Genomic DNA, 26,399 nt, shown 5'->3' on the forward strand with positions numbered 1-26,399 from the left:
CCAAAACAAGGAAAACCAAGCATAAAATCCATCAACCTCTCTTATTTCCAAAACTTAAGCGAAAGCATGAATTCAAGCTAGTTTCTAAGTCATAAAGATTGTTTTTAATATCAAAATTAAGTATAAAAATAACGGTTTTTCAACCGTTATCAGGGAACTTCCTAGCGGACGAGAGGGATTTACCTCTCGGCTTTCCATCTAGGAGTTCACTAGGGAACTTAGTAGCGGACGAGAGGGATTTACCTCTCGGTTTTCCATCTAGGAGTTCACTGGGGAACTTCCTAGCGGACGAGAGGGATTTACCTCTCAGTTTTTGACCTAAGAGTTCACTAGGGAACTTCCTAGCGGACGAGAGGGATTTACTTCTCGGTTTTCCATTTAGGAGTTCACTGGGGAACTTCCTAGCGGACGAGAGGGATTTACCTCTCGGTTTTCCATCTAGGGGTTCACTGGTGAACTTCCTAGCGGGCGAGAGGGATTTACCTCTCGGTTTTCCATCTAGGAGTTCATTGGGAAACTTGCTAGTGGACGAGAGGGATTTACCTCTCAATTTTTGACCTAGGAGTTCACTGGGGAACTTTCTAGCGAAACCGCAGCATGTGACTGAACAAAAATTGTTCGACTTTATTCATTCCAGAATGTAAGCACAAGAAAATAACAAAAGTCTAAGTCAAAGGAAACTCAATTTAAAAGTAACGTTAGTATTCAACTAAAGTTGAATTTTAGATGAGTTGTGTTCCAAGTATTAGGAATAGCTTTTCCATTGAGAAACTCAAGCCGATAAGCTCCATTCATCAAATCTTCCGTGACGCGAAATGATCCTTACCAGTTAGCTGCGAACTTTCCATGCGCTCGGTTTTTCCTAGCCTTTCCCTTCTTACGCCATACGAGGTCTCCTTCCTTGAAGCTTCTCGGTTTCACCTTGGAATTGTACTTTCTTGAAATCAACCTCCTTTGTGCAGTGGCGTGAACAACGACTACCTCTCGCCTTTCTGGTAAAGTATCGAGGTTGACTTATAGTTGGTCATCGTTGACGTCCATATCTTTGATGCCTCGTCTCAACGAAGGTTCACCCACTTCAACTGGAAGCAGGGCATCTGTTCCATAGGTTAAGTTAAAGGGGGTTTCACTAGTAGAACCCTGTGGAGTACATCTGTATCCCCATAGCACCTCGAGTAATTATTCTACCCATAAACCTTTAGCTTCGCACAATCTTCTTTTTAATTATGCTATCACAACTTTGTTAGTAGCTTTTGCTTGCCCATTAGTTTGAGGATGTTCCACGGAGCTAGTGACGTGTTTGATTCTTCAAGTTTTTTATCAATAAATTGTTGCCTGTTATCCATGATAATCTTTTGGAATAGCCTAAATCGACAAATTAATTTCCATATAAACTTTTCCACCCGTTGAGCGCTTATGATCGCTAATGGTTCCGCTTCAATCCACTTAGTGAAGTAGTCTACTGCCAAAAGAAGGAACTTGTTCTACGCCCTCCCGATCGGAAGTGGTAACACTATATCCTTTCCCCACTGAGTGAACGGCCATGGTGAAGTAATACCATACAATTCTTTAGGAGGGACTCACACATCATTGTTATGCTCCTGATAGGATATACACTTCTTGACAAATGAATGACAATCACGCTCCATAGTAGGCCAATAATATCCAGCTCGTAACGCCCAGGTTCTAAGAGTGCGCTTACTAGAATGTAAGCCGCATATGCCATGATGAAGCTCCCTTAAGACATAATCTGCTTCCTCCTCGGACAAACACTTCAGTAGTGGTGTTGTGTATCCTTGCCTATATAGATCTTCTCCTACAAAGAAATTGCGGGCAATGCGCTTGAAATCGGCGATACTAACATCCTCTCCTTGCTCTTTCCTTTTCATTAAATCATGGATATCCTTTCTGTAGTCAGGCTTAAGTGGCGTTACATCAGTCGTAAAGATTTCAACTACATGTTTATCAAGTGTTATCCTGATAACTGAAGACAATTGCCCTTTATTTCTAGAATGGGCCAACTTTGAGAGGAGATTCACTCTGGAATTATCCTCTCTTGGGATATGGACAACGCTAATTTTGGTCAAGCTTTTAAACAGGTCACTCGCCTTAGGAAAATATTGTAACAACTGATTGTCCTTGACTTGGAAAGTTCCATTCATATGACTGCCGACTAATTGAGAATTCATTCGGCCTTCCAGATTAACAACTTTCAATTCTTTTTCCAGCATAAGATTGGTGATTAATGCTTCATATTGAGCTTGATTGTTACTAGTTTAGAATCTGAAGGTTAGGGCTTGTTCGATTGCAACACCGTTCGGTCCTTCTAAGACATTACCTGCTCCTCCGCCCTTTTTATCTGAGGAACCATCCACATTAAGATGCCATAGCTGGGAGTAGATATTGGGTGTGGACGTTAACTCAACTGCAAAGTTTGTCAAGTATTGTCGCTTAACAGATTCACGCGGTTTAAAATGAAGACCGAACTCCGAAAGCTCAATAAACCAAGAAACCATTCTCCCAGCTAAATCGGGTTTCCTAAGAATCTTAGCAACGAGGTGATCCGTCCTGACCACAACTTGGTGTCTCTAAAAATACGGTCGGAGGCGTCATGCCATTGTGAGTAAGGCTAATACCACCTTCTCTATCTTTGAATATCGTTCTTCCGCTCCTTGAAACGTTCTGCTTACAAAGTAAATCAATTTGAATTTGGGAGTCTCTTGAATGAGGGTTGTGTTGACTGTGTTGTTTGACGCAACAATGTACAACTGTAAATAATGTCCTTGCATTGGTCGGCCCATTACATGAGGATTAGCCAATATGCCCTTCACTTTATCAAAAGCCTTTTCACATTGTTCATCCCATTGCTGGGTGATCCCCTTTTTCATATTCTTAAGAATAGGTTTAAAATGCTCGGCTAGTCGCGGGATAAAACGTGACAGGGTGATGACAGATTTATGACCACCAAAATATGATGTCACAAACTTGTTTTACAATCGGCAAGTATGACCGAATCGTTCAAGTAATAAACTTGGTAAGACCAAGTATCGTTTTCCCAAAGGACTCACGGCCTAGTTTAGTTATGTGATTTGTTGATTAGCTAAGACTTAAGAACGAAATAATTGGATTTTAATATGCAAAAGACGAAAATAAACATGTATGCATGAGGTTGATCAATGGCTAAAGCAAAATACAAACACTTTCAATGGAATATATGGATGAGTATGTTGTTAGGGTTATCAATTTCATCTTATCCACTCTCATATATTTTAGGAATTCAACATTCAATTCATCATTGTTAATGCCACTCTCTAAATTACCTTTCAAAGAAGGCTTCTCCCTAATTACGAGTTCATACAATTCCTAGCATTCCTAATAATTAGTTTATTTAGTACAGGAGCTTAAGGCAACTAATATACTTATTGGGAGAAATTCCCCGGATCTAGACTTCCCCGTACGTTTCCGTATCAACAAAACCAATAATCATGCATTGAATGAGTTAAACAAAGACAACTTTGAGCAAAGAGGAAAAACCCTAACTAATGATGAAAGAAAGCATAGGTCTTAGATTAAGATGTTAACACAAATTCCATATATGAGAGCTTCAAAAGATTACATTGATTCCCCCAACAAACATACAAGGTTTAGTTCACCATATTCATGGTGAACCTAGATGAACAATAATGAAAGAATGAAAGATAAAACCCTAGAAAGGTGAAGAGGTAGCCTGAGCATCCAAGATCCTCCTTCAAAGGGGTGGAAGAGAGAGTGTTTGCTTCGTTCCAGCCAAAGATACTAACCCTAGGAAACCCTAAAGCTTATATACTATTCGTAAATTACAGAAAATTAGGCCCAAGCCCAAAAATAGTGCCGCTCAGCGGTAAGTGCGTGAGTTGGTTTCTTCCCCTCAGCGGCCATTTTGCCCCTCAACGGTGCCAACGTGAACTCCTAAGTGCCGCTCAGCGGTAAACTGCCGTTGAGCGGCAATTGCGGCTTCTCCTTTTGCACTTTTTGATGTCTTTTCTGATTCCATCTCTCTCCTTCTTCACTTCTTTCACCAAATTCACCTTAAAACCTGCACAAAAACACTGAAATCAAGCATAAACTTGTCCAGCTCTCTTATTTCTGAAAATATAAACAAAAGCATGATTTCAAGCTAGTTTCTAAGTGTTAAAGGTTGCTTTTAGTATCAATTTTAAGCATGAAAATAACAGTTGTTCAACTGTTATCACAACCCCAAACTTAGAACTTTGCTTGTCCTCAAGCAAACAAGATGTAACTCCATCTTCAACCAATTCATATGATGATTCACTCATTCAAAAATCTCCTTTTCAAGATAAGTAAAGACTTCAATTAAACTTATGACCAAGAGTTCAATCAAGATGTGCACGTGCTTTAGTGTTCACAAAGTCATTTAAATTCCAACAAGTGCTATTTTTCATGAATGATCAATCAATTAAGCATGGATGTTCATGTGCTCATGGAATATTTTCTCACTAGGTAAAGTGTTTCACTCACACACAAGTGTATAAGAGGTAATCACTCATTCACTCTACTATCACAATGTCACATGAATCAACTTTGCCTTTCATTTTACCACAATCAAAAACATTCACAAGCATGCATCATCACAAGGACTTTTCAATGGCTTATAACGTGGCTGGGCTAACAAGAAAATTGTTTTTTCTGGATCACAAAATCCTTGAGTTAATAGAATCATAACAACACAATTGTTCTTAGTTTTTCCCAACTTGCTTTTGCATTGAGCTTTGCCTTTCTTTTCTTTTCTTTCTCTTTTTCTTTTCACATTCTTATTTCTTAGCTTTTCGCTCAATGCTTTTCCTTTTTCATGCTTTCTCAACAACCCCAAACTTGAACATTTATCAATACCACATAAGATTTTCTACTTAACTCAAGGTAAAGCTTTTCAACAAGGTTTTTCAATTATGTTCAAGGCTAAGGGTTCAAAGGATAGAACACAAAGTGTTCTCTTTTAGTGGGCTAACTTCATGAACTTGTCCAGTAAAAAGGTTTCAACAAATGGCCTTGATCATATGATGCAAAACAAGCAATTGATTCAATCATAGAAAACCTGGGAAAAATCATTCATGCTTTCAAAGCAATAGCATTCAATCAATAAAAACTTTGGAGCTCAAAACCTCACATATAAGCTCATTTACATTTGACATACACATCCTGCTTAATCTCAAAACCACAATCATAATATCATGCATTTGTTCACAAAGCTTGTGAATCACCTGTATAAGCATTTTAATGTGCACATCATCTCAACATCAATCAATCAATAAGCATCATCAAGCATTACTTATCAAACAATCACAGTTAATAGCAAACCATCATAACAAACCAGGTATCCAATAGAGTACATCAAACCCTATTCTAAAAACAAAAAACAAATAAGTTCAGAAAACTTAAACCAACAAAAGCATAAGCATATGATAGCATTCATTAGTAAATGCTATCTCAGCTCCTCATCAGTCTGAGCTGTCCTCTGTATCTTCCTCTTCCTCCTCATCTTCCTCATCTTCAAATGCATCATCATCATCAGCTTCATCTTCTTCCATCTCTCTAGCTGGAGCTTCAGCTGCTCCAGCTCTTTCTCCATGCACTGGCTCCTCTGGCCAAGCTACCACATTATGGAATTCATCCATAGTCCACCTATGGGCTGGAGGTGTATCATACATCCCTACAATCATCTCAGTAGTAGCCACCTGCCCTCTGTGAATGAACTGCAACTGAGCACCTATAAGAGACATATACGTGCCCCTCATCTGGAATGGTTCTGCTTCATGTGTCTCAGCAGATGTCTGGCTCTGTGCTGGCCCTCTCTCTCTACGAGCACGGCGTGGTGGAACTGGCTGAGCTGCTTCCTCACCTCCACAGTATTGTCTGTAATAGGCCTCATCAATAGCTTTTCTTGGCCTCTCAAATGGTGGAGCAGAAGTGTCCACCCTAGCTATCTTGCAAAGGTGAGTGATCAAGGAGGGATGTCCTAGTGGTGCTTTGTTGTTTGAGGTATTTGCGCACACACTAATCTCATCAGCTATCACCTGCCCAATGTTAACATTTAAATTTCTGATAGCACAGTAGATGAATAGTGCCCTGTTGAGAGTAATATCCGACACATGTGAACATGGCTGAATGTTGGCATGAGAAAATGCCATCCAGTACTTTGCAAGAGGATTCAAATCTACCCTCCTAATGTTAACCACTGAGCCAGATCTATTCCTTTGGAAGTGTCATCTTGGTATACATAGTACTCTCTCCACATCCTCATAATCAGCACCTTCCTCCATGCAAAGAGCAAACTGGCACTGCTCACCAGCCCACACAGTGTCCAGGAAGTTATTGATAGAATTAGGATCATACCTGATAGCATGGCCTCTGACATAGCCCAAATAATTCTCAGTTGGATAATCACCAATCTTCTTTGCATTGGTGTAGAATTCCTTTACCACAGCTATGTTGGCAGGTGCAGGATAGGTGGCTAGCTTTCCCCAGTCATTCCCTAACACTTGCTCTCCAAATTGAGGAGCAAAGTGAGGTATCATTCCAACTTTTCTTTCCATCAAAAGTCTCCTGTCCTGAACCACCCTAAAGTGCTTCTCATGTTTCCTAGAGAGGAACCTGCTAGAGTGGGGTTACTCTGGTTCCTTTTCCTTTCTCTTGGTTGCCATGGTTTTCAATCTCTTTCCTGAAGAGGATGTCATTCCTGCATTCAAACACAAATACAAAACCACAGAACATGATGTTAATCATTAGTAAAACATAGAACACAACTCCTTTCGAAGCTAAACCACCGCTGAGGCCCAGAATTTCCCCTCAGCGCCACCAGTGCCACATTCCAGATCACAAAAAATCAGAAAAACCAAGTCTGGCAGAGTGCCGCTCAGCGGCAGTTTACCCCTGAGCGGTAACTCTGCAGAATTTTGAAATACCCCTTTTCAAGCTGTCCTAACTCCACCCAAATGCAATTTTCAGTTTTCCAGTTCAAAATCATGCAGTTTAATCGGTTCAAACATCAATCAAATCATGCATAGAAATCAAAACCCCTAAATCTTCATGCATTGATAATCACATTCAAAATCAAGAACCCTAGTATGAACAAAATGCATTTTACTTACTTGGGTGGAGATACTAGATGCAATGAGAATGCTTCCAAGCTAGAATGCTCTCTTCCAACCCCAAACTTTGATGGTACACTAGTGAAAAAGTGAGTGGAAGAGAAATTTTCTTAAGAGGGAAGAGGAAGAAGATGTGGAAAACCTTGGAAAAGGTATGTGGGAGTGTTTGTGCAGAGAAGAGCTTGGAAAGAAAACCTAAAACGCAGCTTAGGGTATAAAAATACCCTAATGGGCTCGGGTTCCGCTGAGGGGAACTAAAGCCCATTCTGCGAGAGTACCGCTCAGCGGTAAGTTGCCGCTCAGCGGCACTTTCGTGAAGTGCTCTTCTCCTTCTTTTCTTAACCTACGTGCCTCCTAGACATACCCCTCACTGGTTCCCTGCAATTCAATGTTTAAAATACTTATGCAAACCCTATTATGCAACAAACAAAAATCAATCAATCAACTGGGTTGCCTCCCAGGTAGCGCTTGTTTAACGTCACGAGCCTGACCCAAAATCCACCAACACCCATCAGTAGGTGCAACAAACTTACCAACACACATCAGTAGGTGAAAAATTTTCTCACCAACACCCATCAGTAGGTGTTAAAATCTTACCAACACCCATCAGTAGGTGTTACAAACGTAGCATCCTTCAGTAGATACTTAACCACCTAGCATCCTTCAGTAGATGCTATTTCCAACAAAATAGTTACAAAAAATAATGTCCACAAGTTAAAAATTACAAAACCAAAAAATAAAAAATTCTTAATTCACTGGGTTGCCTCCCAGCAAGCGCTCTTTTAACGTCATTAGCTTCACCCAGTAAAGCTCAGGTTCCTTCTTCATAGTTGATGTTGTTATTCCACCAACTCCTCAGTTGTTTCCTATGAACTGTTTTGATTCTTCTAAGATGTGGAGATTCTATCTCTATCATCTCCTTCTCTTTAAAGCCCTTCACAACCCACAACTTGTTTTTGATTCTCACGGGTTCACCAAGTTGGGGTCTTCTTTTCTCCCAGTCACCAGGAATTTCTCCTCCTCTTCCAATATTTTCTTCCTTGTGTACCTGAAACAACAAACAATGGTTACCTGCAACCTTGGGATTTTCATCTTTATGGCTAGTCATGAGTGCATCTTGAAATGCAACTTTATAACTAGCTTCTTGCTCCTGTGTTTGCGTCTCATCTTTAAAGACGTCTACAACCACTCTCTCCTCTCGGTCCTGGAGCACCACTATACCCTCATTTACATCAATGATAGCTCTGGCCGTTTTCATAAACGGTCTTCCAAGTATGATAGGTATCTTCTCTGTCTCCATCTTCATCACCACAAAGTCTGCCAAGAACTGAAGTTTGCCAACACAAACTATAATGTCCTCTGCAATTCCACATGGCTCCTTTGAAGATCCATCGGCCATTACTAGATTAACCCTTACAGGTTTCACATTAACATTTCTGATTTACTCCAGTAAAGAGTAAGGTATCAAGTTAACACTTGAACCTAAATCAAGAAGAGCTTTCTTCACCCTTTTCTTCCCTATGGTACAAGGGATAGAAAAACTGCCTGGATCTGTTGCTTTAGGAGGGAATGGCTATTTTTTAACAGTTATACACTCCTTTGCCTCATCATCTCTACGTCTTTTCTTTGTAGAGATGTTTTCATCAGATTTCGTGTAAACTGTGATTTGTTGTAGAATCTGCTCCCAAGGTGCATCATTATCCACAATCTTGAATAATTCTGTGAAGTCCAGTTGTTTCCCTTGATGCATTGGAAAAAGAGAAGTATTTTTGCTCTCTATTTCTTCTGTTTCTCCTGTTTCTAACTAAACTGCCTCATCTTCAGCACTCTCTACCACCTTGCATTCTTCTTTGGGGTTAACCTCAGTATTAGCCCCAAAATTTCTATTTGGCCTTTCTTCCACCTGCTTGGTGATCTGCCTCATCTGAGTCTCCAAATTTTTGATAGTAGCTTCAGTGCTCTTTTGGGTAGACTCAGTTTTCTGTATGAAGTTGTTGAGAGTTTCCTCCATCCTCATGGACCTTTCATTAAGCATAGATAATTGTTGCCATAAGGTGGGTTGCTGCTATTGCTTATTATATTGACCAGCTTGCCCAGTTTGCCCTTGACCAATACTTGGGTGTGGTTTCCACCCCTGATTGTAGCTCCCTTGACGGTATTGATTGGTCATGTAGTTTACATCCTCTACAGCTTCAACTGGAAAGGCACATTGACCATTGATATGGTCGCTGATGAGTCGATATTTTATTCACTTCACTTAGCTTATTGTACCGGATTTAATCAAGGAATTGTGCTTGAATGTATAGTATTATCCTGTTTTTCCTAATTGTGCTAAAATTGATCGGAAATTCTTATTTTAACTAATTTGAATTATCTGAGCTAATAATTTTACAAGGAAAATTTGGAAATACAATTTGGGACATTTGAAGGCTAAATGAAAAATGACAATTGAGCCAATTTCATCTTAATCATTTCAATTTTCGCTGGTTGCTGCGTAAATTTTGTGCCAACTTGTTTGTCTTCGTTCGAGTTCAATTCTTATCCTTTTTCCATGCAATTTTTTTTCATAGTTTCGTCTGGATGTCTAGTTTCACGTATAGTTTTTATTTTGTTCAAATTCGTTCTGTGCTGTTCCCAGTAATTTGTTTACTCCGCTGTGTTAGTCCAATGTTTACTGTTTGAGTAACTTCTACTTTGTTTGCATTGTTTGCTTGTTGTTTGGTAATTGTGGTGGCTGGAATTGATCATTAGACAATGCATCTCATGGCTATAAGTGATTTAATTGTAAGAATCTTTTGGTTGCAAGGGCACATTTAAGTTGAAATTGAATTGGAAACATAGACACATGGCTTGGACATCTCACGGCATTTACAAATGGAGAAGCAAGTAAAAAGTAACATCATGTAAGGTGATAATGTCATGGCTGGAATGGTAACAACTTAGCAAAATGTGTGAGCATGAAATTCAGAAAAAAAAATATGCATGGGCCCTTGGATGAGTCTCGGCTGAATTAAATTTCAGTAAAGGGTCCCATTATTAGTTTTAGTTGAAGAAAAATATGGAAATGAAGTGGGCACCACACTGCTTCTTATTTGCTGAAATATGAAAACACAAGGGGGACCACCAATTCTTGAATGAGACAATTTGATTGAAAGCACATGTGGGATTGCAAAATGCAATAGGTTTCACAGCCATCAGAATTTATTTTGGCAAGCATCTAACACACGGGCCCTGCACACTTTTGTCAAACATGGAACAAAATATATTTTGGAATGGATGTGGGAGGCCACGCACACAACACGTGAAGAAGATGCATGTCAGCAACACATACAAGCATGGAAATATTATTTTTCCTTGCTGCAATTAGGAGACCGAAAGCTGCACTTGCCACCTCCAGAAATGCAGAGAGTTACACGCTTGCTGGAATGAGCACTACATGATGGGTGTTATGACCAAGGGGAGGAGAAGAAGAGAGGCAAAATGAAGAGGCATTCTCGATCCAGAGCTGGTTGCAGGTCCAGTAAAGTTCCACCCACCATGTCAAGAGGAAGAAACACACATCCAGCAGCTCCAACACGTCCAACTCCACCACTTCTCACGCATCCAGCACACCTTCATGTTGCAGCTGCTATGGAGTTTTTACAGCTTCATTTTGCAGCATTCCAGCAACCACTGAGAGGGAGAGAAAGTCATGGGCAGCTCATGAAAGCAGCTCCAAAACGCACACAGCAGCATGGCACATTCATGGAGGTTGGACGGTGATGATTCAAGAAGAAGCTTGGATGAGCTGCATGTCCAGGAGCATCCAGAGCAAGGAGAGAACAACAGTCATTGAGAGTTGCTGTCCAGCCAAGAACACATGCACGTTGCAGCCATGACTTGATGCTTCCACGCGTTTTCAGCAGAAAAATATTTGCTCCAGCAGCGTGCTCAATGTCCAGCACTTGATGAGCAGCAACAACATCAGTTAGAGATTCACGGTGATGAAGGAGAAAGCTGGAGGTTGTCTCGTCCAAGAGCAGGGCAGCAGCTACCTCCACGTCCAGGAGCATCACGGGTCCAGCAGCAACAACATTCTTCAATGGGAAACAACAGCAACACCAAGCTTCACACGTCCCAGCAGTTTCCAGCCACGTCTGAAGAAGCTAGCAAGGAGCATCCAGCGTCATCCACTACAGCATGCGCAAAGAAGGATGGCCATTGTTCTCGGTGGTGTGCAGAGCATACGAGAGTAAAAAAAAAATTTTTAGAGGGCCCCACCTTATTTCTTTCTGGTACGATGGAAGAAATTAGTTTTAAAGGATGGTAATGGAATACCAGATTGGAAGGCATGGCCAGCACGAGGAAAGCAGCAAGCACCACACGCACTACTGCATCTGCATTTCCAGCAAAGATACCACTTACCTCTAAGAATAAAAGAGGGAGAGAAGAGATGAACAGGGGGACGTTCTGGAAGGGTCACGGTCTGGGGAGTCTTCCCCTCCTAGAAAAACATAATAGTATGGAATGTAGAGTGATGTAAGGAGTTTGGTAGAGAGAGCCGTGTGGGAGACCATTGGAAGAAGAAGCTGGACCTGTCTAGCAGAGGAGGACACGGCAGAAGCTGGCTGCAACAGTAGAGGCTGGAACCGATGTGAAGGACTGCTACTGTTGATGCGCACAATAACTGATTTTGGTGTACACGCTCCTAGGTTCCAATTTTATGTTTTTAGTTGTAATGAATTTACATTCAATGCAAAATGTGATTTAATTTCCTGTTACTCAAATGCCAATTCCATTTTACTGTATCTGTTTTATTTGTTGCTGTAATTTTAATTATGTAGCAATTTAATTCCTGTGTTGTTTACCTGTCGTCTAATTTTTACCGTTGTTTGTACTGCGTTGTTGAATATTGCACGTTAAATTATTAGCTGAAGTTTTGATCTAAATGTTTTGCCGCCGTAATGTTGATGTTGTTTTCAGATTTGAATTTTACTGTTTTATGTTTTTACTTTTTACTGTATTTTCTGTTTTTACTGTTTTCTGTATTTACGTTTTCTGTATTTTTCTGTTACTGTTTTACTGATTTTGAAATTCTGTAATTGCTGTTTTTACTGTTATTATTTACTACATGTAATTCCATTTTTTTTTGTATTAAATATTTTACTGTTTTTACTGTTTTCTGTTTTTACTGTTTTCTGTATTTTTCTATTTTTCTGTATTTTCGTTTTTACTGTCCCAGATTTATTTTTACTGTTTTATGTTACTGTATTTTCGTTTTTTTTACTGTTTTCTAAAATTTACTGTTTTAGTGTTTTTAGTGTTTTTACTGTTTTCTGTATTTATTGTTTACTGTATTTTCATTTTCTGTATTTTAGTTTTCTGTTCCAGCTGTTTTTAATGATTCACTGTTCACTGCAATTTCGTTTTTACTGTAGCAATTTCGTTTTTACCGTTTTAATTTTGTTTTACTGTACTGCGTTTTACTTCATCGTTTTTATTTCAACGTTTTTAAAATTCAGTCGCATTTAATTTTCATCGCAAAAACAACCATTTCAAACCCCCCACTTCGCGTGTGATCCGAAACTTGAACCACAATTTGATCCTTGAGAGACGACCTAGGAGTCACTTCCTAGTATCTATACTGCATTCTTTTATGCAATCAAATTTGTATGACCGCGACAGTCGTATCAAAATTTTGGCGCCGCTGCCGGGGATCAAACGGTTCAGTCTTTGGTTTTTTGTTGTGCCATTATGTGTTGTGTTTTGTATTTAGTTGTTGTTTCTTAAAAAAAATAATTAAAAAAAAACTGTAATTTTTATTTTTACTTCATGTTATGCTTTCGTATAATCTTTGCATGAAGTGGAAGTCCAGGTCTGAGACAGATTTTGAACTAGAATAGAGAAAATGACGGATTCTCAAGACTGGACGTATAAGCTGATCAAGAGGCTTCCCAAATTCCATGGATTGGCACATGAGGATCCATACAGGCACTTCACGGAGTTTTATGCGATGTGCTCATCCATGAGGCCTGTTGGTGTTTCAGAGGAGGAAGTACATATGAGAATGTTTCCAATGTCCCTTCGAGACGAAGCAAAAGACTGGTTCATATACCAGTATCCTTTTAATAGTTGGCAGGAAACACAACAAAAATTCTTCGACAAGTTCTTTCCAGCAGCAAAGGTGAGCAGCATTGGGAGGAAGATAACTGCCATTGAGCAGTTTAAAGAAGAAAGCCTGGCAGATTATTGGGAAAGGTTCAACAGGCTCTGCACAACTTGTCCAAACCACCAAATTTCAGAGCATTTGCTCTTGATTTATTTTTATGAAGGGCTCCTAGACAGTGAAAGGATACTTGTGGATACAACTACTGGTGGATGTTTGATGGATAGAACCCCAGAAGAAGCAAGGAAGTTGCTCTGCAAGCTAGCTGGTGAAAATCCAATTGAGGTAACAAAGGAAGAACCTGAGCAGCCTGTTCTGGATTCTGACACTGATAGCCCTGAGGACGCAGTTGATGACTTAGAGATTGGTAAAGAACTTTTCAATGAGCAAAAACAGGTTTATTCTGAACCTGATATTCCAATTTTACCTGATTTGCCTACACATTCAAATGCATGTGATTTGACGCACATTGATTCTATAGGGTTTATGACTGATACTGATACAAATTCGATTGACCATTCTAAAATTTTTAATTCAGTGTCAGCCATTGAACCCATTGGTAAAAGTTGCGTCAATATTGATTTTGAAATAGAAACTGTGCAATCTGATGATTTTATAGAGTTAGGACTAAACTTTGATTTAACACAGTTTTCTGAAAATTTTGAATGTGATTGCGAATCTGGTTCTTGCTCCATTTGTGCTGAAATTGGTTATGCGTTACAGCCAAACTCTAAGTTTATTACAGATGCTATTAAATGTGAGTTTGATGACAAGAATGCAGAGTTAAAAGAAAATGCAGGTGCTGACATTAAAGAATTGATGATTGATGAAGAAGAATATACTGCTACTTCTTTGAGCGAGCCAGAGATATTTATTCCGGTGTTACACACTCAACAACTGCTAGTGGAAGGAGAGATACTGCTGAAACAAATTGCTACGAGAAGAATACTGATGAAGCAGTTCTTCCTCAAATTTTCTTTGCTGAATCCTGTGATCGAAAACATCTCTCTTCTTGTCCAAGTTTGGCAACTGCCACCATAACCAGGGAAGTTTTCCTGTTCCTTCTTCCCTTAATTTTCTTGGTTTGTGAATTAGGGGAGAATTCTGATTTTCTTAGTTTTCGATTTGTTATTTTTATTTAAAAAAAAATATTTTTGTTCTGTTTTTGGTCTGTTATTTTGTTAATGTATGTTTTGTAAATATGTGTTTTGTTTGCTGTTTTTGAAATATGTGTTTTATCTGCTTTGATATCTTGTGTTTGGTATTAGGTATTTTGTTTTGTTAATACGTCTTCTGTTTTATTTATTTATTTAGTTTTCGTTTTTGTTTAAAAAAAAACAGAGAGCAAAATTGCAGTAATAGGGCAGAGAGGTGAGGTTCGAGCAGATTTAATCTGAGTGCATTTATTTGAAATAACCTAATTCACCGAAAACATTCTGTCTTACACTGCTGATAAAATAAAATGCAGAAAAACAAAATAAAGATGTTCAGGGTTCGATCATTTCTGATCGTTAAATATTACAGACCATAAAAAAACCATAAAAAAAAATTAAAAACATAAAAAAAAAAAAAATAAGTGTTCAGATTACATGCCTTGTTCAAATTCTGGCCACACTCGGCCAGCAAAAACATAAAAAATTCAACGAAATAATTCTCGAGCTGGTTGTGGCGGTCTAAGGGAGAGCTCCGTCGAGGGAGCTCTGGTTCGGAATGTGAGAAGCATGGGTGGAGGGATTTGTCGTTCGTCCCTGTCGTCGTCGATGATGATTGGGATGGGAAACAGATGCAGCAGCCTTGGTGCCCTCATAATCACCCAGTCGTATTCTTTCAACAAAAAAAAAAAAAATTGTGTTAATAATAGAAGAGGAAGTGAAAGGAAATCAATAAAATGGAGGTATGATCAGGATTCTTACCGTACATATATAGCGGCAGTTGTGAAAACTGAGTGCCAGTGGGGTCTACCTCCGCTTGCCAGCGCCTGACCCGATTGCCGTGGTTGTTGAACCAGCAGTGCACGTTGTATTCGCTGGCATCTGCGAAGGTCCTTAGTCTAGCCGCGATCTCGACGACTTGCGCTCTGCTTGGGTGTGTGACCCCAAAGTTGTAGATTCTGGTCATCATCTGGGTCTGATCTTCGGTAGGACGCCACCTCTGACTGGTGTATCTCTCTGATTCCATCTCACTCGTCATCTTTCCTCTTCTAGTATTCTAAAACATAAAAAAAAATATAAAAAGAACAAAAACAACAAAAAGCATAAAAAATATTAGATGCCTAGTTCAGTGTTTTCCTTTTTTGTTTTTGTTTCCTTTTAAGTTCATTTTGTCCGGTCAGTCTTTCATGTTTCTGTGTCTTGTCTTAGGTTTATCCATTTTCCAGTTTTAGGTCCATCGGTTTTGTCCAGTTTTAGGTCCAGGTCCTTGCAAAGGGTCCTAACGGATCTAGGTCCTGTGTTTTGTCCATTCTTTTTGTTTTTAGTTTGATTTTTAGTTGTTTTTAGTGTGCGTATTAATAATGAAAAAAAACTGGAAAAGCTGAAAATGAAAATTATAAAAAGGAGAGAAAGCGCAGGGAGAGCAGGAAAAGGGAGAGTAGGCAAGAGGAAAGCAGAGGAAAACAAAAGAAGAAAAGAGAAGGCAGAAAGAAGGAAAAGTAAGGCAAGCAGTAAGAAAGGGAGATCCAGGTGAAGAAGGACTTACCTGGAGAAGTGGGCTTGCAGAGGCTCCTCGACGATCTCAGACTCTTCAGCAGGCACGGTGGCAGAGGCTCCGCGCAGCTCCGGATGCTCAGAGGAGAGAGGGAAGAGAAGAGAGAGAGGGAAGAGAGGAGTAGAGAGAGAGCAGGGCAGTCAGAAATGTCGCTCAGGCGCTGAAGTTGGCCCATTTATAGCCAAATTGTTTTCACTGTAGCAATAGTTCCGGTCATTCCCACCGAAACTGTTGCCACAGTACCGGTCTTCTCTTTTTTCAAAAAAAATAAATAAAAAAAAATTATTTTAGCATCTACTGATGGGTGCTAGGTGATTTAGACATCTGCTGATGGATGTCAATTTTAACATCTACTGATGGATGTTACTGAAAATTTCTTCCCTTTTTCCTACTTTTATTGCACTTGTCCATAATATGTTTCCTGGTTTGATTGCTGATGTATGCTTAGAACACATTGAGGACAATGTGTAGTTTAAGTGTGGTCTATTGGGAGAGATTCTGATTGTTCTTTGTTTTGTGTGTTAAATTTTTTGTTTTTGAGTGTTAAATTTTTTTTCTGTTTTAGATTGTTTTTAGTGTGTTTTTGTGTGCAATTTTACATTTTTTCTCTTCAATTCTGGACTTTGTTTAAGTTGTAGACTCGTCTTTCATTTCACTTGATTGATACTCATGGCATGAAATCTTTGCTTTTCTCTGCTTGGAAAATGATTATGATGTTTAAGAGGTTGATGTAATTGTGACAAATACCCTATGTGAGAATTTGAGCCACTTTATTTCTTTCTTGCGTGTGACATGTCTCTTGATTGCTTGCACATGTGCCTTGGCTTGACTCTTGTTGATGATTCTTGATGGATATGCATGTTTAGAAATGATAAAGGCATTTCATTTCTTGAGCCTCATTAGCCAAATAAGCCTACCCTGTTATTATCATTTGATAACCCCTTTGAGCCTATACTGTATCCATTTCTTTGTTTTAAAGCTCATACAATAGCCCTAAGTGAAAAAACATGATTACCTTAACCTTAGGAAAATTTGGAGCTTTGGAAGTGTTTTGGGAATAAGTGTGGTCTCCGTGGGGATTCTTATAAATTGGCTAGTTGGTTCCTCATCTTATTTTATTTTTGGAAATATGATCTTGTTGAGTGATAAAAAAAAAATTGAAAAAAAAAAGAAAAAAAAATTGAAAAATGAAAAAAAAAAACAATTTTGTGAATAATGGAGTCAAGAAGAGGATTGAATTAGAGGTTTGGGTGTGATTTGACTGTGTTTACACTTGTTCCCCATTGCTCCTCTATTTCTTGTGGTTTGTAGCTACTTATCCATATTTATCCTCCCTTGTCCTTGGCCCCATTACAGCCATAAAAGACCTTTTGATTTAAACATGCATATACTTCTGAGTGTTGATTTTAGAGGCTTGCCAAGTCTGCTTGTGTTTGCTTTCTGGAGTGCATCGAGCTGATATTATTATTTACCCTAGACACTTGAGAGAAACACTGATAGTGCATCTGTGAGGTTTTGGTACTTTTAATTCACCTCTTGAACTGATTAATTGTTTTACCATGCTTTGAATTGCTTGGATGATTTTTGTTAGTATCTTTTTTCTATGATTTTGTGTCTGATATTGTCTACATCTTTTCGTTGTCCAGATTTCTTGAGAACTCTAAAATTCTGTTATTTTTCCTTGTGAGTTTTTATTTTCTGTGTGTTGAATTTATGTGTCGTGCACCTAATGTCATGTGAACTATTCCTTGTTTTGCGTCTTGATTTTGCCCAGGAGTGCAAAAGACTAAGTGTGGTCTATTTTGATGAGTCGATATTTTATTCACTTCACTTAGCTTATTGTACCGGATTTAATCAAGGAATTGTGCTTGAATGTATAGTATTATCCTGTTTTTCCTAATTGTGCTAAAATTGATCGGAAATTCTTATTTTAACTAATTTGAATTATCTGAGCTAATAATTTTACAAGGAAAATTTGGAAATACAATTTGGGACATTTGAAGGCTAAATGAAAAATGACAATTGAGCCAATTTCATCTTAATCATTTCAATTTTCGCTGGTTGCTGCGTAAATTTTGTGCCAACTTGTTTGTCTTCGTTCGAGTTCAATTCTTATCCTTTTTCCATGCAATTTTTTTTCATAGTTTCGTCTGGATGTCTAGTTTCACGTATAGTTTTTATTTTGTTCAAATTCGTTCTGTGCTGTTCCCAGTAATTTGTTTACTCCGCTGTGTTAGTCCAATGTTTACTGTTTGAGTAACTTCTACTTTGTTTGCATTGTTTGCTTGTTGTTTGGTAATTGTGGTGGCTGGAATTGATCATTAGACAATGCATCTCATGGCTATAAGTGATTTAATTGTAAGAATCTTTTGGTTGCAAGGGCACATTTAAGTTGAAATTGAATTGGAAACATAGACACATGGCTTGGACATCTCACGGCATTTACAAATGGAGAAGCAAGTAAAAAGTAACATCATGTAAGGTGATAATGTCATGGCTGGAATGGTAACAACTTAGCAAAATGTGTGAGCATGAAATTCAGAAAAAAAAATATGCATGGGCCCTTGGATGAGTCTCGGCTGAATTAAATTTCAGTAAAGGGTCCCATTATTAGTTTTAGTTGAAGAAAAATATGGAAATGAAGTGGGCACCACACTGCTTCTTATTTGCTGAAATATGAAAACACAAGGGGGACCACCAATTCTTGAATGAGACAATTTGATTGAAAGCACATGTGGGATTGCAAAATGCAATAGGTTTCACAGCCATCAGAATTTATTTTGGCAAGCATCTAACACACGGGCCCTGCACACTTTTGTCAAACATGGAACAAAATATATTTTGGAATGGATGTGGGAGGCCACGCACACAACACGTGAAGAAGATGCATGTCAGCAACACATACAAGCATGGAAATATTATTTTTCCTTGCTGCAATTAGGAGACCGAAAGCTGCACTTGCCACCTCCAGAAATGCAGAGAGTTACACGCTTGCTGGAATGAGCACTACATGATGGGTGTTATGACCAAGGGGAGGAGAAGAAGAGAGGCAAAATGAAGAGGCATTCTCGATCCAGAGCTGGTTGCAGGTCCAGTAAAGTTCCACCCACCATGTCAAGAGGAAGAAACACACATCCAGCAGCTCCAACACGTCCAACTCCACCACTTCTCACGCATCCAGCACACCTTCATGTTGCAGCTGCTATGGAGTTTTTACAGCTTCATTTTGCAGCATTCCAGCAACCACTAAGAGGGAGAGAAAGTCATGGGCAGCTCATGAAAGCAGCTCCAAAACGCACACAGCAGCATGGCACATTCATGGAGGTTGGACGGTGATGATTCAAGAAGAAGCTTGGATGAGCTGCATGTCCAGGAGCATCCAGAGCAAGGAGAGAACAACAGTCATTGAGAGTTGCTGTCCAGCCAAGAACACATGCACGTTGCAGCCATGACTTGATGCTTCCACGCGTTTTCAGCAGAAAAATATTTGCTCCAGCAGCGTGCTCAATGTCCAGCACTTGATGAGCAGCAACAACATCAGTTAGAGATTCACGGTGATGAAGGAGAAAGCTGGAGGTTGTCTCGTCCAAGAGCAGGGCAGCAGCTACCTCCACGTCCAGGAGCATCACGGGTCCAGCAGCAACAGCATTCTTCAATGGGAAACAGCAGCAACACCAAGCTTCACACGTCCCAGCAGTTTCCAGCCACGTCTGAAGAAGCTAGCAAGGAGTATCCAGCGTCATCCACTACAGCATGCGCAAAGAAGGATGGCCATTGTTCTCGGTGGTGTGCAGAGCATACGAGAGTAAAAAAAAAATTTTTAGAGGGCCCCACCTTATTTCTTTCTGGTACGATGGAAGAAATTAGTTTTAAAGGATGGTAATGGAATACCAGATTGGAAGGCATGGCCAGCACGAGGAAAGCAGCAAGCACCACACGCACTACTGCATCTGCATTTCCAGCAAAGATACCACTTACCTCTAAGAATAAAAGAGGGAGAGAAGAGATGAACAGGGGGACGTTCTGGAAGGGTCACGGTCTGGGGAGTCTTCCCCTCCTAGAAAAACATAATAGTATGGAATGTAGAGTGATGTAAGGAGTTTGGTAGAGAGAGCCGTGTGGGAGACCATTGGAAGAAGAAGCTGGACCTGTCTAGCAGAGGAGGACACGGCAGAAGCTGGCTGCAACAGTAGAGGCTGGAACCGATGTGAAGGACTGCTACTGTTGATGCGCACAATAACTGATTTTGGTGTACACGCTCCTAGGTTCCAATTTTATGTTTTTAGTTGTAATGAATTTACATTCAATGCAAAATGTGATTTAATTTCCTGTTACTCAAATGCCAATTCCATTTTACTGTATCTGTTTTATTTGTTGCTGTAATTTTAATTATGTAGCAATTTAATTCCTGTGTTGTTTACCTGTCGTCTAATTTTTACCGTTGTTTGCACTGCGTTGTTGAATATTGCACGTTAAATTATTAGCTGAAGTTTTGATCTAAATGTTTTGCCGCCGTAATGTTGATGTTGTTTTCAGATTTGAATTTTACTGTTTTATGTTTTTACTTTTTACTGTATTTTCTGTTTTTACTGTTTTCTGTATTTACGTTTTCTGTATTTTTCTGTTACTGTTTTACTGATTTTGAAATTCTGTAATTGCTGTTTTTACTGTTATTATTTACTACATGTAATTCCATTTTTTTTTGTATTAAATATTTTACTGTTTTTACTGTTTTCTGTTTTTACTGTTTTCTGTATTTTTCTATTTTTCTGTATTTTCGTTTTTACTGTCCCAGATTTATTTTTACTGTTTTATGTTACTGTATTTTCGTTTTTTTTACTGTTTTCTAAAATTTACTGTTTTAGTGTTTTTAGTGTTTTTACTGTTTTCTGTATTTATTGTTTACTGTATTTTCATTTTCTGTATTTTAGTTTTCTGTTCCAGCTGTTTTTAATGATTCACTGTTCACTGCAATTTTGTTTTTACTGTAGCAATTTCGTTTTTACCGTTTTAATTTTGTTTTACTGTACTGCGTTTTACTTCATCGTTTTTATTTCAACGTTTTTAAAATTCAGTCGCATTTAATTTTCATCGCAAAAACAACCATTTCAAACCCCCCACTTCGTGTGTGATCCGAAACTTGAACCACAATTTGATCCTTGAGAGACGACCTAGGAGTCACTTCCTAGTATCTATACTGCATTCTTTTATGCAATCAAATTTGTATGACCGCAACAGTCGTATCAGTCGCCTCCACACAATTCGCACAACTGGGATTGTACCTGTGCAGCAGTCTTCAACTCTTTGGGTAATTGTGCAAGAGTTTTAGTAAGAGTCTCCAACTGTTGAGTTAGAATTTTATTTTGAGCTAGCAGGGCATCATGTGTCTGTAATTGGAGAACTTCTTTTTGTTGCATAGGAGCTCCTCTCTCACTGTGCAGCTCATTATCACTAGTAGCCATGTTTTCTATAATCTCTGTTGCTTCCTCTAGAGTTTTCCATTTAATATTTCCTCCTGCTGAGGCGTCCAGCATCATCTTGGTTTGTGAACCAAGACCTCCAAGGAAAGTTAAGACTACTTCCTGATCTTCAAAACCATGCGTGGGAGTTTTACGTAACAAGCTTTTATACCTGTCCCATGCATGCCCCAGTGATTCTTCCATGCCCTGCTTAAATGAAGAAATCTCTTGCTTGCCTTTTGTCACCTTGGATTGTGGGAAGTACTTGTTTAAGAACTTTGTTACCACTGCTTCCCACTTTATGAAACTTTCTTCTGGGAAAGATTTCAACCAAAGCTTAGCATTGCCTCCCAATGAGAAAGGAAACAAGCTAAGTTTGATAGCTTCGTCTGGCACCCCATTAATTTTGACTGTGTTGCAAATCTCATTGAAGGTAGTGAGGTGCTCATATGGGCTTTCATGAGATAACCCATTGAATTGGTTGCTTTTCACCAGTTGGATCAATGCTGGTTTGACCTCCATGTTAGTTGCATTGACTCTAGGTCTAGCTATACTGTTAAAGTGCTAAGGTCCAACTGTATTGGTATAATCAGCAAGAGTTCTTCTGACATTATTGTTCTCCATATTTTCTGTGCTATGGTCAGAACCTTGTGGTGATGGTTGCAACAGAGTTTCCGGAGGAGGGAAAAGTTCTCTAGATGTTCGGATTCTTCTCCTCCGTCTACTCTCGTCTAGACCTTCAAGAAGAGGTTCTGTTGTTTTCTTGCTCCTTGTTCTAATTGCTTCCTGCATGCACAAGAAAACAAAACCCTAAAAAAAATTGGTTAGCACAAAAAGATATAGGAGAAGATATAAGATTCAAAGAATAAAATAAATAAAATAAAATAAAATAAAATAAAATAAAAACCGAAAAAAATAAAAACAGAAAAATAAAAACAGAAAAATAAAAACAGAAATTCAAAATTAAAGTCAAAGATAATCAATAATCACACAAATTAACCAGTTAAACCACGAGTCCCCGGCAACGACGTCAAAAACTTGATGACAGATTTATGAGCACACAAATATGATGCCACAAACTTGTTTTACAATCGGCAAGTATGACCGAATCGTTCAAGTAATAAACTTGGTAAGACCAAGTATCGTTTTCCCAAAGGACTCACGGCCTAGTTTAGTTATGTGATTTGTTGATTAGCTAAGACTTAAGAACGAAATAATTGGATTTTAATATGCAAAAGACGAAAATAAACATGTATGCATGAGGTTGATCAATGGCTAAAGCAAAATACAAACACTTTCAATGGAATATATGGATGAGTATGTTGTTGGGGTTATCAATTTCATCTTATCCACTCTCATATTTTAGGAATTCAACATTCAATTCATCATTGTTAATGCCACTCTCTAAATTACCTTTCAAAGAAGGCTTCTCACTAATTACGAGTTCATACAATTCCTAGCATTCCTAATAATTAGTTTATTTAGCACAGGAGCTTAAGGCAACCAATATACTTATTGGGAGAAATTCCCCGGATCTAAACTTCCCCGTACGTTTCCGTATCAACAAAACCAATAATCATGCATTGAATGAGTTAAACAAAGCAAGCTTTGAGCAAAGAGGAAAAACCCTAACTAATGATGAAAGAAAGCATAGGTCTTAGATTAAGATGTAAACACAAATTCCATATATGAGAGCTTCAAAAGATTACATTGATTCCCCAACAAACATACAAGGTTTAGTTCACCATATTCATGGTGAACCTAGATGAACAATAATGAAAGAATGAAAGATAAAACCCTAGAAAGGTGAAGAGGTAGCCTGAGCATCCAAGATCCTCCTTCAAAGGGGTGGAAGAGAGAGTGTTTGCTTCGTTCCAGCCAAAGATACTAACCCTAGGAAACCCTAAAGCTTATATACTATTCGTAAATTACAGAAAATTAGGCCCAAGCCCAAAAATAGTGTCGTTCAGCGGTAAACTACCGCTCAACGGTAAGTGCGTGAGTTGGTTTCATCCCCTCAACGGCCATTTTGCCCCTCAGCGGTGCCAACGTGAACTCCTGAGTGCCGCTCAACGGTAAACTGCTGTTGAACGGCAGTTGCGGCTTCTCCTTTTGCACTTTTTGATGTCTTTTCTGATTCCATCTCTCTCCTTCTTCACTTCTTTCACCAGATTCACCTTAAAACCTGCACAAAAACACTGAAATCAAGCATAAACCTGTCCAACTCTCTTATTTCTGAAAATATGAACAAAAGCATGATTTCAAGCTAGTTTCTAAGTGTTAAAGGTTGCTTTTAGTATCAATTTTAAGCATGAAAATAACATTTTTTCAACTGTTATCACAGGGATGTCAACCTGCCAACTAAGCGTTGTGTTTCCTTTAAATTGGTAGGACTTCTCATTTTCAAGACCGCATGGAATTTGTCCGGATTGGCCTCAATTCTCTAAGAGGTTAACATGAATCCCAAAAAGTTCTCGGCAGATACACCGAAAGTGCATTTAGAAGGATTTAACCGCATACCATACCTTCGTACTTGTAGAAAAACTTCCTCCAAGTCTTGGAGGTGTTGGTTCATGGACTGACTCCTGACTACCATGTCGTCGACGTATACTTCCATACATCTTCTTATCTGATGATGAAATATTTTGTCCGTTAAACGTTGGTAAGTGGCTCCAGCGTTTTTGATATCGAACGACATTACTTCTTAATAGAAATTGGCTCGTTTAGTTATGAAAGCTATCTTTTCTTGATCTGGTGCAAACATAGGGATTTGATTATACCCCGAGTAGGCATATAGAAAGCTTAGCACTTCATGACTCGAAGCACCATCTACCAATCTATCAACACTAGAAAGGGGGTAAGAGTCTTTAAGGCATGCTTTGTTTAACTCTGTGAAGTCGACACACATCCTCCATTGGCCATTTGATTTTTTGACCATGACTACATTTTCCAACCATGTAGTATATGTTACCTCCGGAATGAAACTTTCCTCGAGGAGTTTGGTAACCTTCGCTTGTATAGCATTTCTCTTCTCTTCGCAGAACCTTTGTTTCTTCTGAGCCACCGGCGTGCTTCCTCGAATATGGCTAGTTTGTGTGTCATAACGCTCAGATGAATCCCAGGCGAACAAATCCACATTAGCTTTCAAAAGTTTCCCCATATTTTCTTCGTCAGTTTCTTCTAGCCTTCCTCTATGACTTGTTTTTCCCAAGCACAAATGGCTTAATATCTGCTTGAGGTTGTATGCGGTCACCAATGTTTGTTCGCGGGTCGAGATCAACTGCAGCAGTTTCTGCTCCCTTGCTCTTTCTAGGGGGAATGAAAGGTATGACTTTTAAGCCAGCAACATAGCATTCTCGATTGATCCGCCCGCACAGTACATATGGTTCCTTTGTCCGAAGGAAACTTCATGGTCAAATGAGGGGTGGATACCACAACTCCGAAAGCGTTCAAACATGGTCGTCCCAATAAGACATTATACGAAGTATTTGCTTCTATTAGTAAGAATCTTATTCTGAGCTCTTTCACCTCTCTGCCTGTTCCAAGTCGAGTCCTCAAGTCAAAATATCCTCGAGTATCAACTCTTTCTCTTGCGAACCCCACAATTTGTTCATTGAATAGGGTTATTATATCTTTAGAAAAATCAATTTTTAGGAATGTTTTCCAATATAAGATATTGATTGAACTGCCTTGACAACACCTTACTGACATTGTATCGAGCTATTTCGGTTGTGATGACCATGGGATCATCTTGATCAGAGTCAGGGGCATGGAAGTCTTCATTGGTAAAGGTAATAGGTGGAAAAGATCAAGACTTTCTATCCACCATGTGAACAATTTTCAAGGTCCTTAGGTGCGTTTTGCGGGTCAAGGAGAATGTTCCTCCTCCTACGAAGCCTCCAAAAATGATATTGATATGCACGTGAACCGATCGCTCACGCCTGTGATTGTGACCGCGACTGCGGCTACAACTGCGCCTCCGTCTTCGGTCGTCATTTTGGTACGATCGTTCAGGGCTTCTGCGTAGATATTTTTCCCTAGGGGGGAGGGGGCTTCTTACTTGGACCTTTTCTTCTTTTACACATTTACTCAGATGGCCTGCTTGGATGAGCCTTTGTATTTCATCTTTCAACGTAACGCATTCCTCTGTGGTATGGCCACGATTCTGATGGAAATGACAGTTCTTCCTCTCGTTTGCGTTTTTAGGAGTTGGTTTCTTTCGGAATGTGAGAAGTTCAGTGTTAAGGGCTTCTTCGAGAACCTTCGCCCTAGGTGCGTTGAGGGAGGTATAGTGATTAAACTTGGGTATCCGGGGAGTATCCCTCCGAGGCTACTCTCCGTTTTTGTCATTATTGTCGAACGATCGCTTCCCTTCCTTCTTGTTTCCACCTGTAGAGGCTTCCTACTATTGGTTTTTCCTTGAGTTTCTAATATCTTCATACAAATAAACTCGACAATTCTTTCTTGGAGTTCGTCAATAGTTTTGGGCGGTCGCGCATATAAATTTTTCAGCAAACGATCTTGTCCTTAGGCATGAAGGCAAATTGCTGATGATAAAAGTGTGATTGATATCTTTAACTCGTCGTGCGGTTTCATTATATCTTTTCATAAAGGCCTTCAAGGTTTCCTCCTTTTCTTGTTTGGTGTTTACCAATTTCGCCGGCGTTAGCTCTTGTACCCGACTGGACACGTATTGTTTTCGAGAAAGAGTTTCAACAATAGCGAAACAATCCACTATGTTTGGGAGAAGGGTGTTGTACCATGCTAATGCCTTCCTCTTTAGTGATAATGAAAAAGCTCTGCACATGAACAAATCGTTGTTCGTATAGAACGCCATTGCGTTAACGAACGTCCTAAGGTGATCGTCTGGATCAGTTGAACCATCATATTTATCCAATGTAAGAGGAGTTTTTTCCGGCATGAGTTTGTATGATAGCAGCCGTG

At 39.2% G+C, this 26,399-nt stretch overlaps 1 protein-coding gene across 2 annotated transcripts in view; it reads right to left on the bottom strand.

The window, feature by feature from the left end:
- Positions 1-14,874: 14,874 nt before the first annotated feature.
- Positions 14,875-26,399, bottom strand: part of LOC128197372 (protein WUSCHEL-like) — a 38,205-nt gene continuing 26,680 nt past the window's right edge. The window contains exons 2-3 of one of the 2 annotated variants that reach the window (XM_052878981.1): positions 15,204-15,498; positions 14,875-15,114 (exon numbers count right to left, since the gene is read on the bottom strand). In XM_052878981.1, the coding sequence (XP_052734941.1) occupies positions 14,930-15,114; positions 15,204-15,480 (462 nt within the window). In that variant the 5' untranslated portion in view covers positions 15,481-15,498 and the 3' untranslated portion in view covers positions 14,875-14,929. Of the gene's footprint in view, positions 15,115-15,203; positions 15,499-20,826; positions 22,266-26,399 lie in introns of those variants that run through there. The other variant, XM_052878978.1, reaches the window with a different exon arrangement.

The sequence above is a fragment of the Vigna angularis genome, chromosome 1 (genome assembly GCF_016808095.1).
Source record: "Vigna angularis cultivar LongXiaoDou No.4 chromosome 1, ASM1680809v1, whole genome shotgun sequence".
Classification (NCBI taxonomy): Eukaryota; Viridiplantae; Streptophyta; class Magnoliopsida; order Fabales; family Fabaceae; genus Vigna; species Vigna angularis.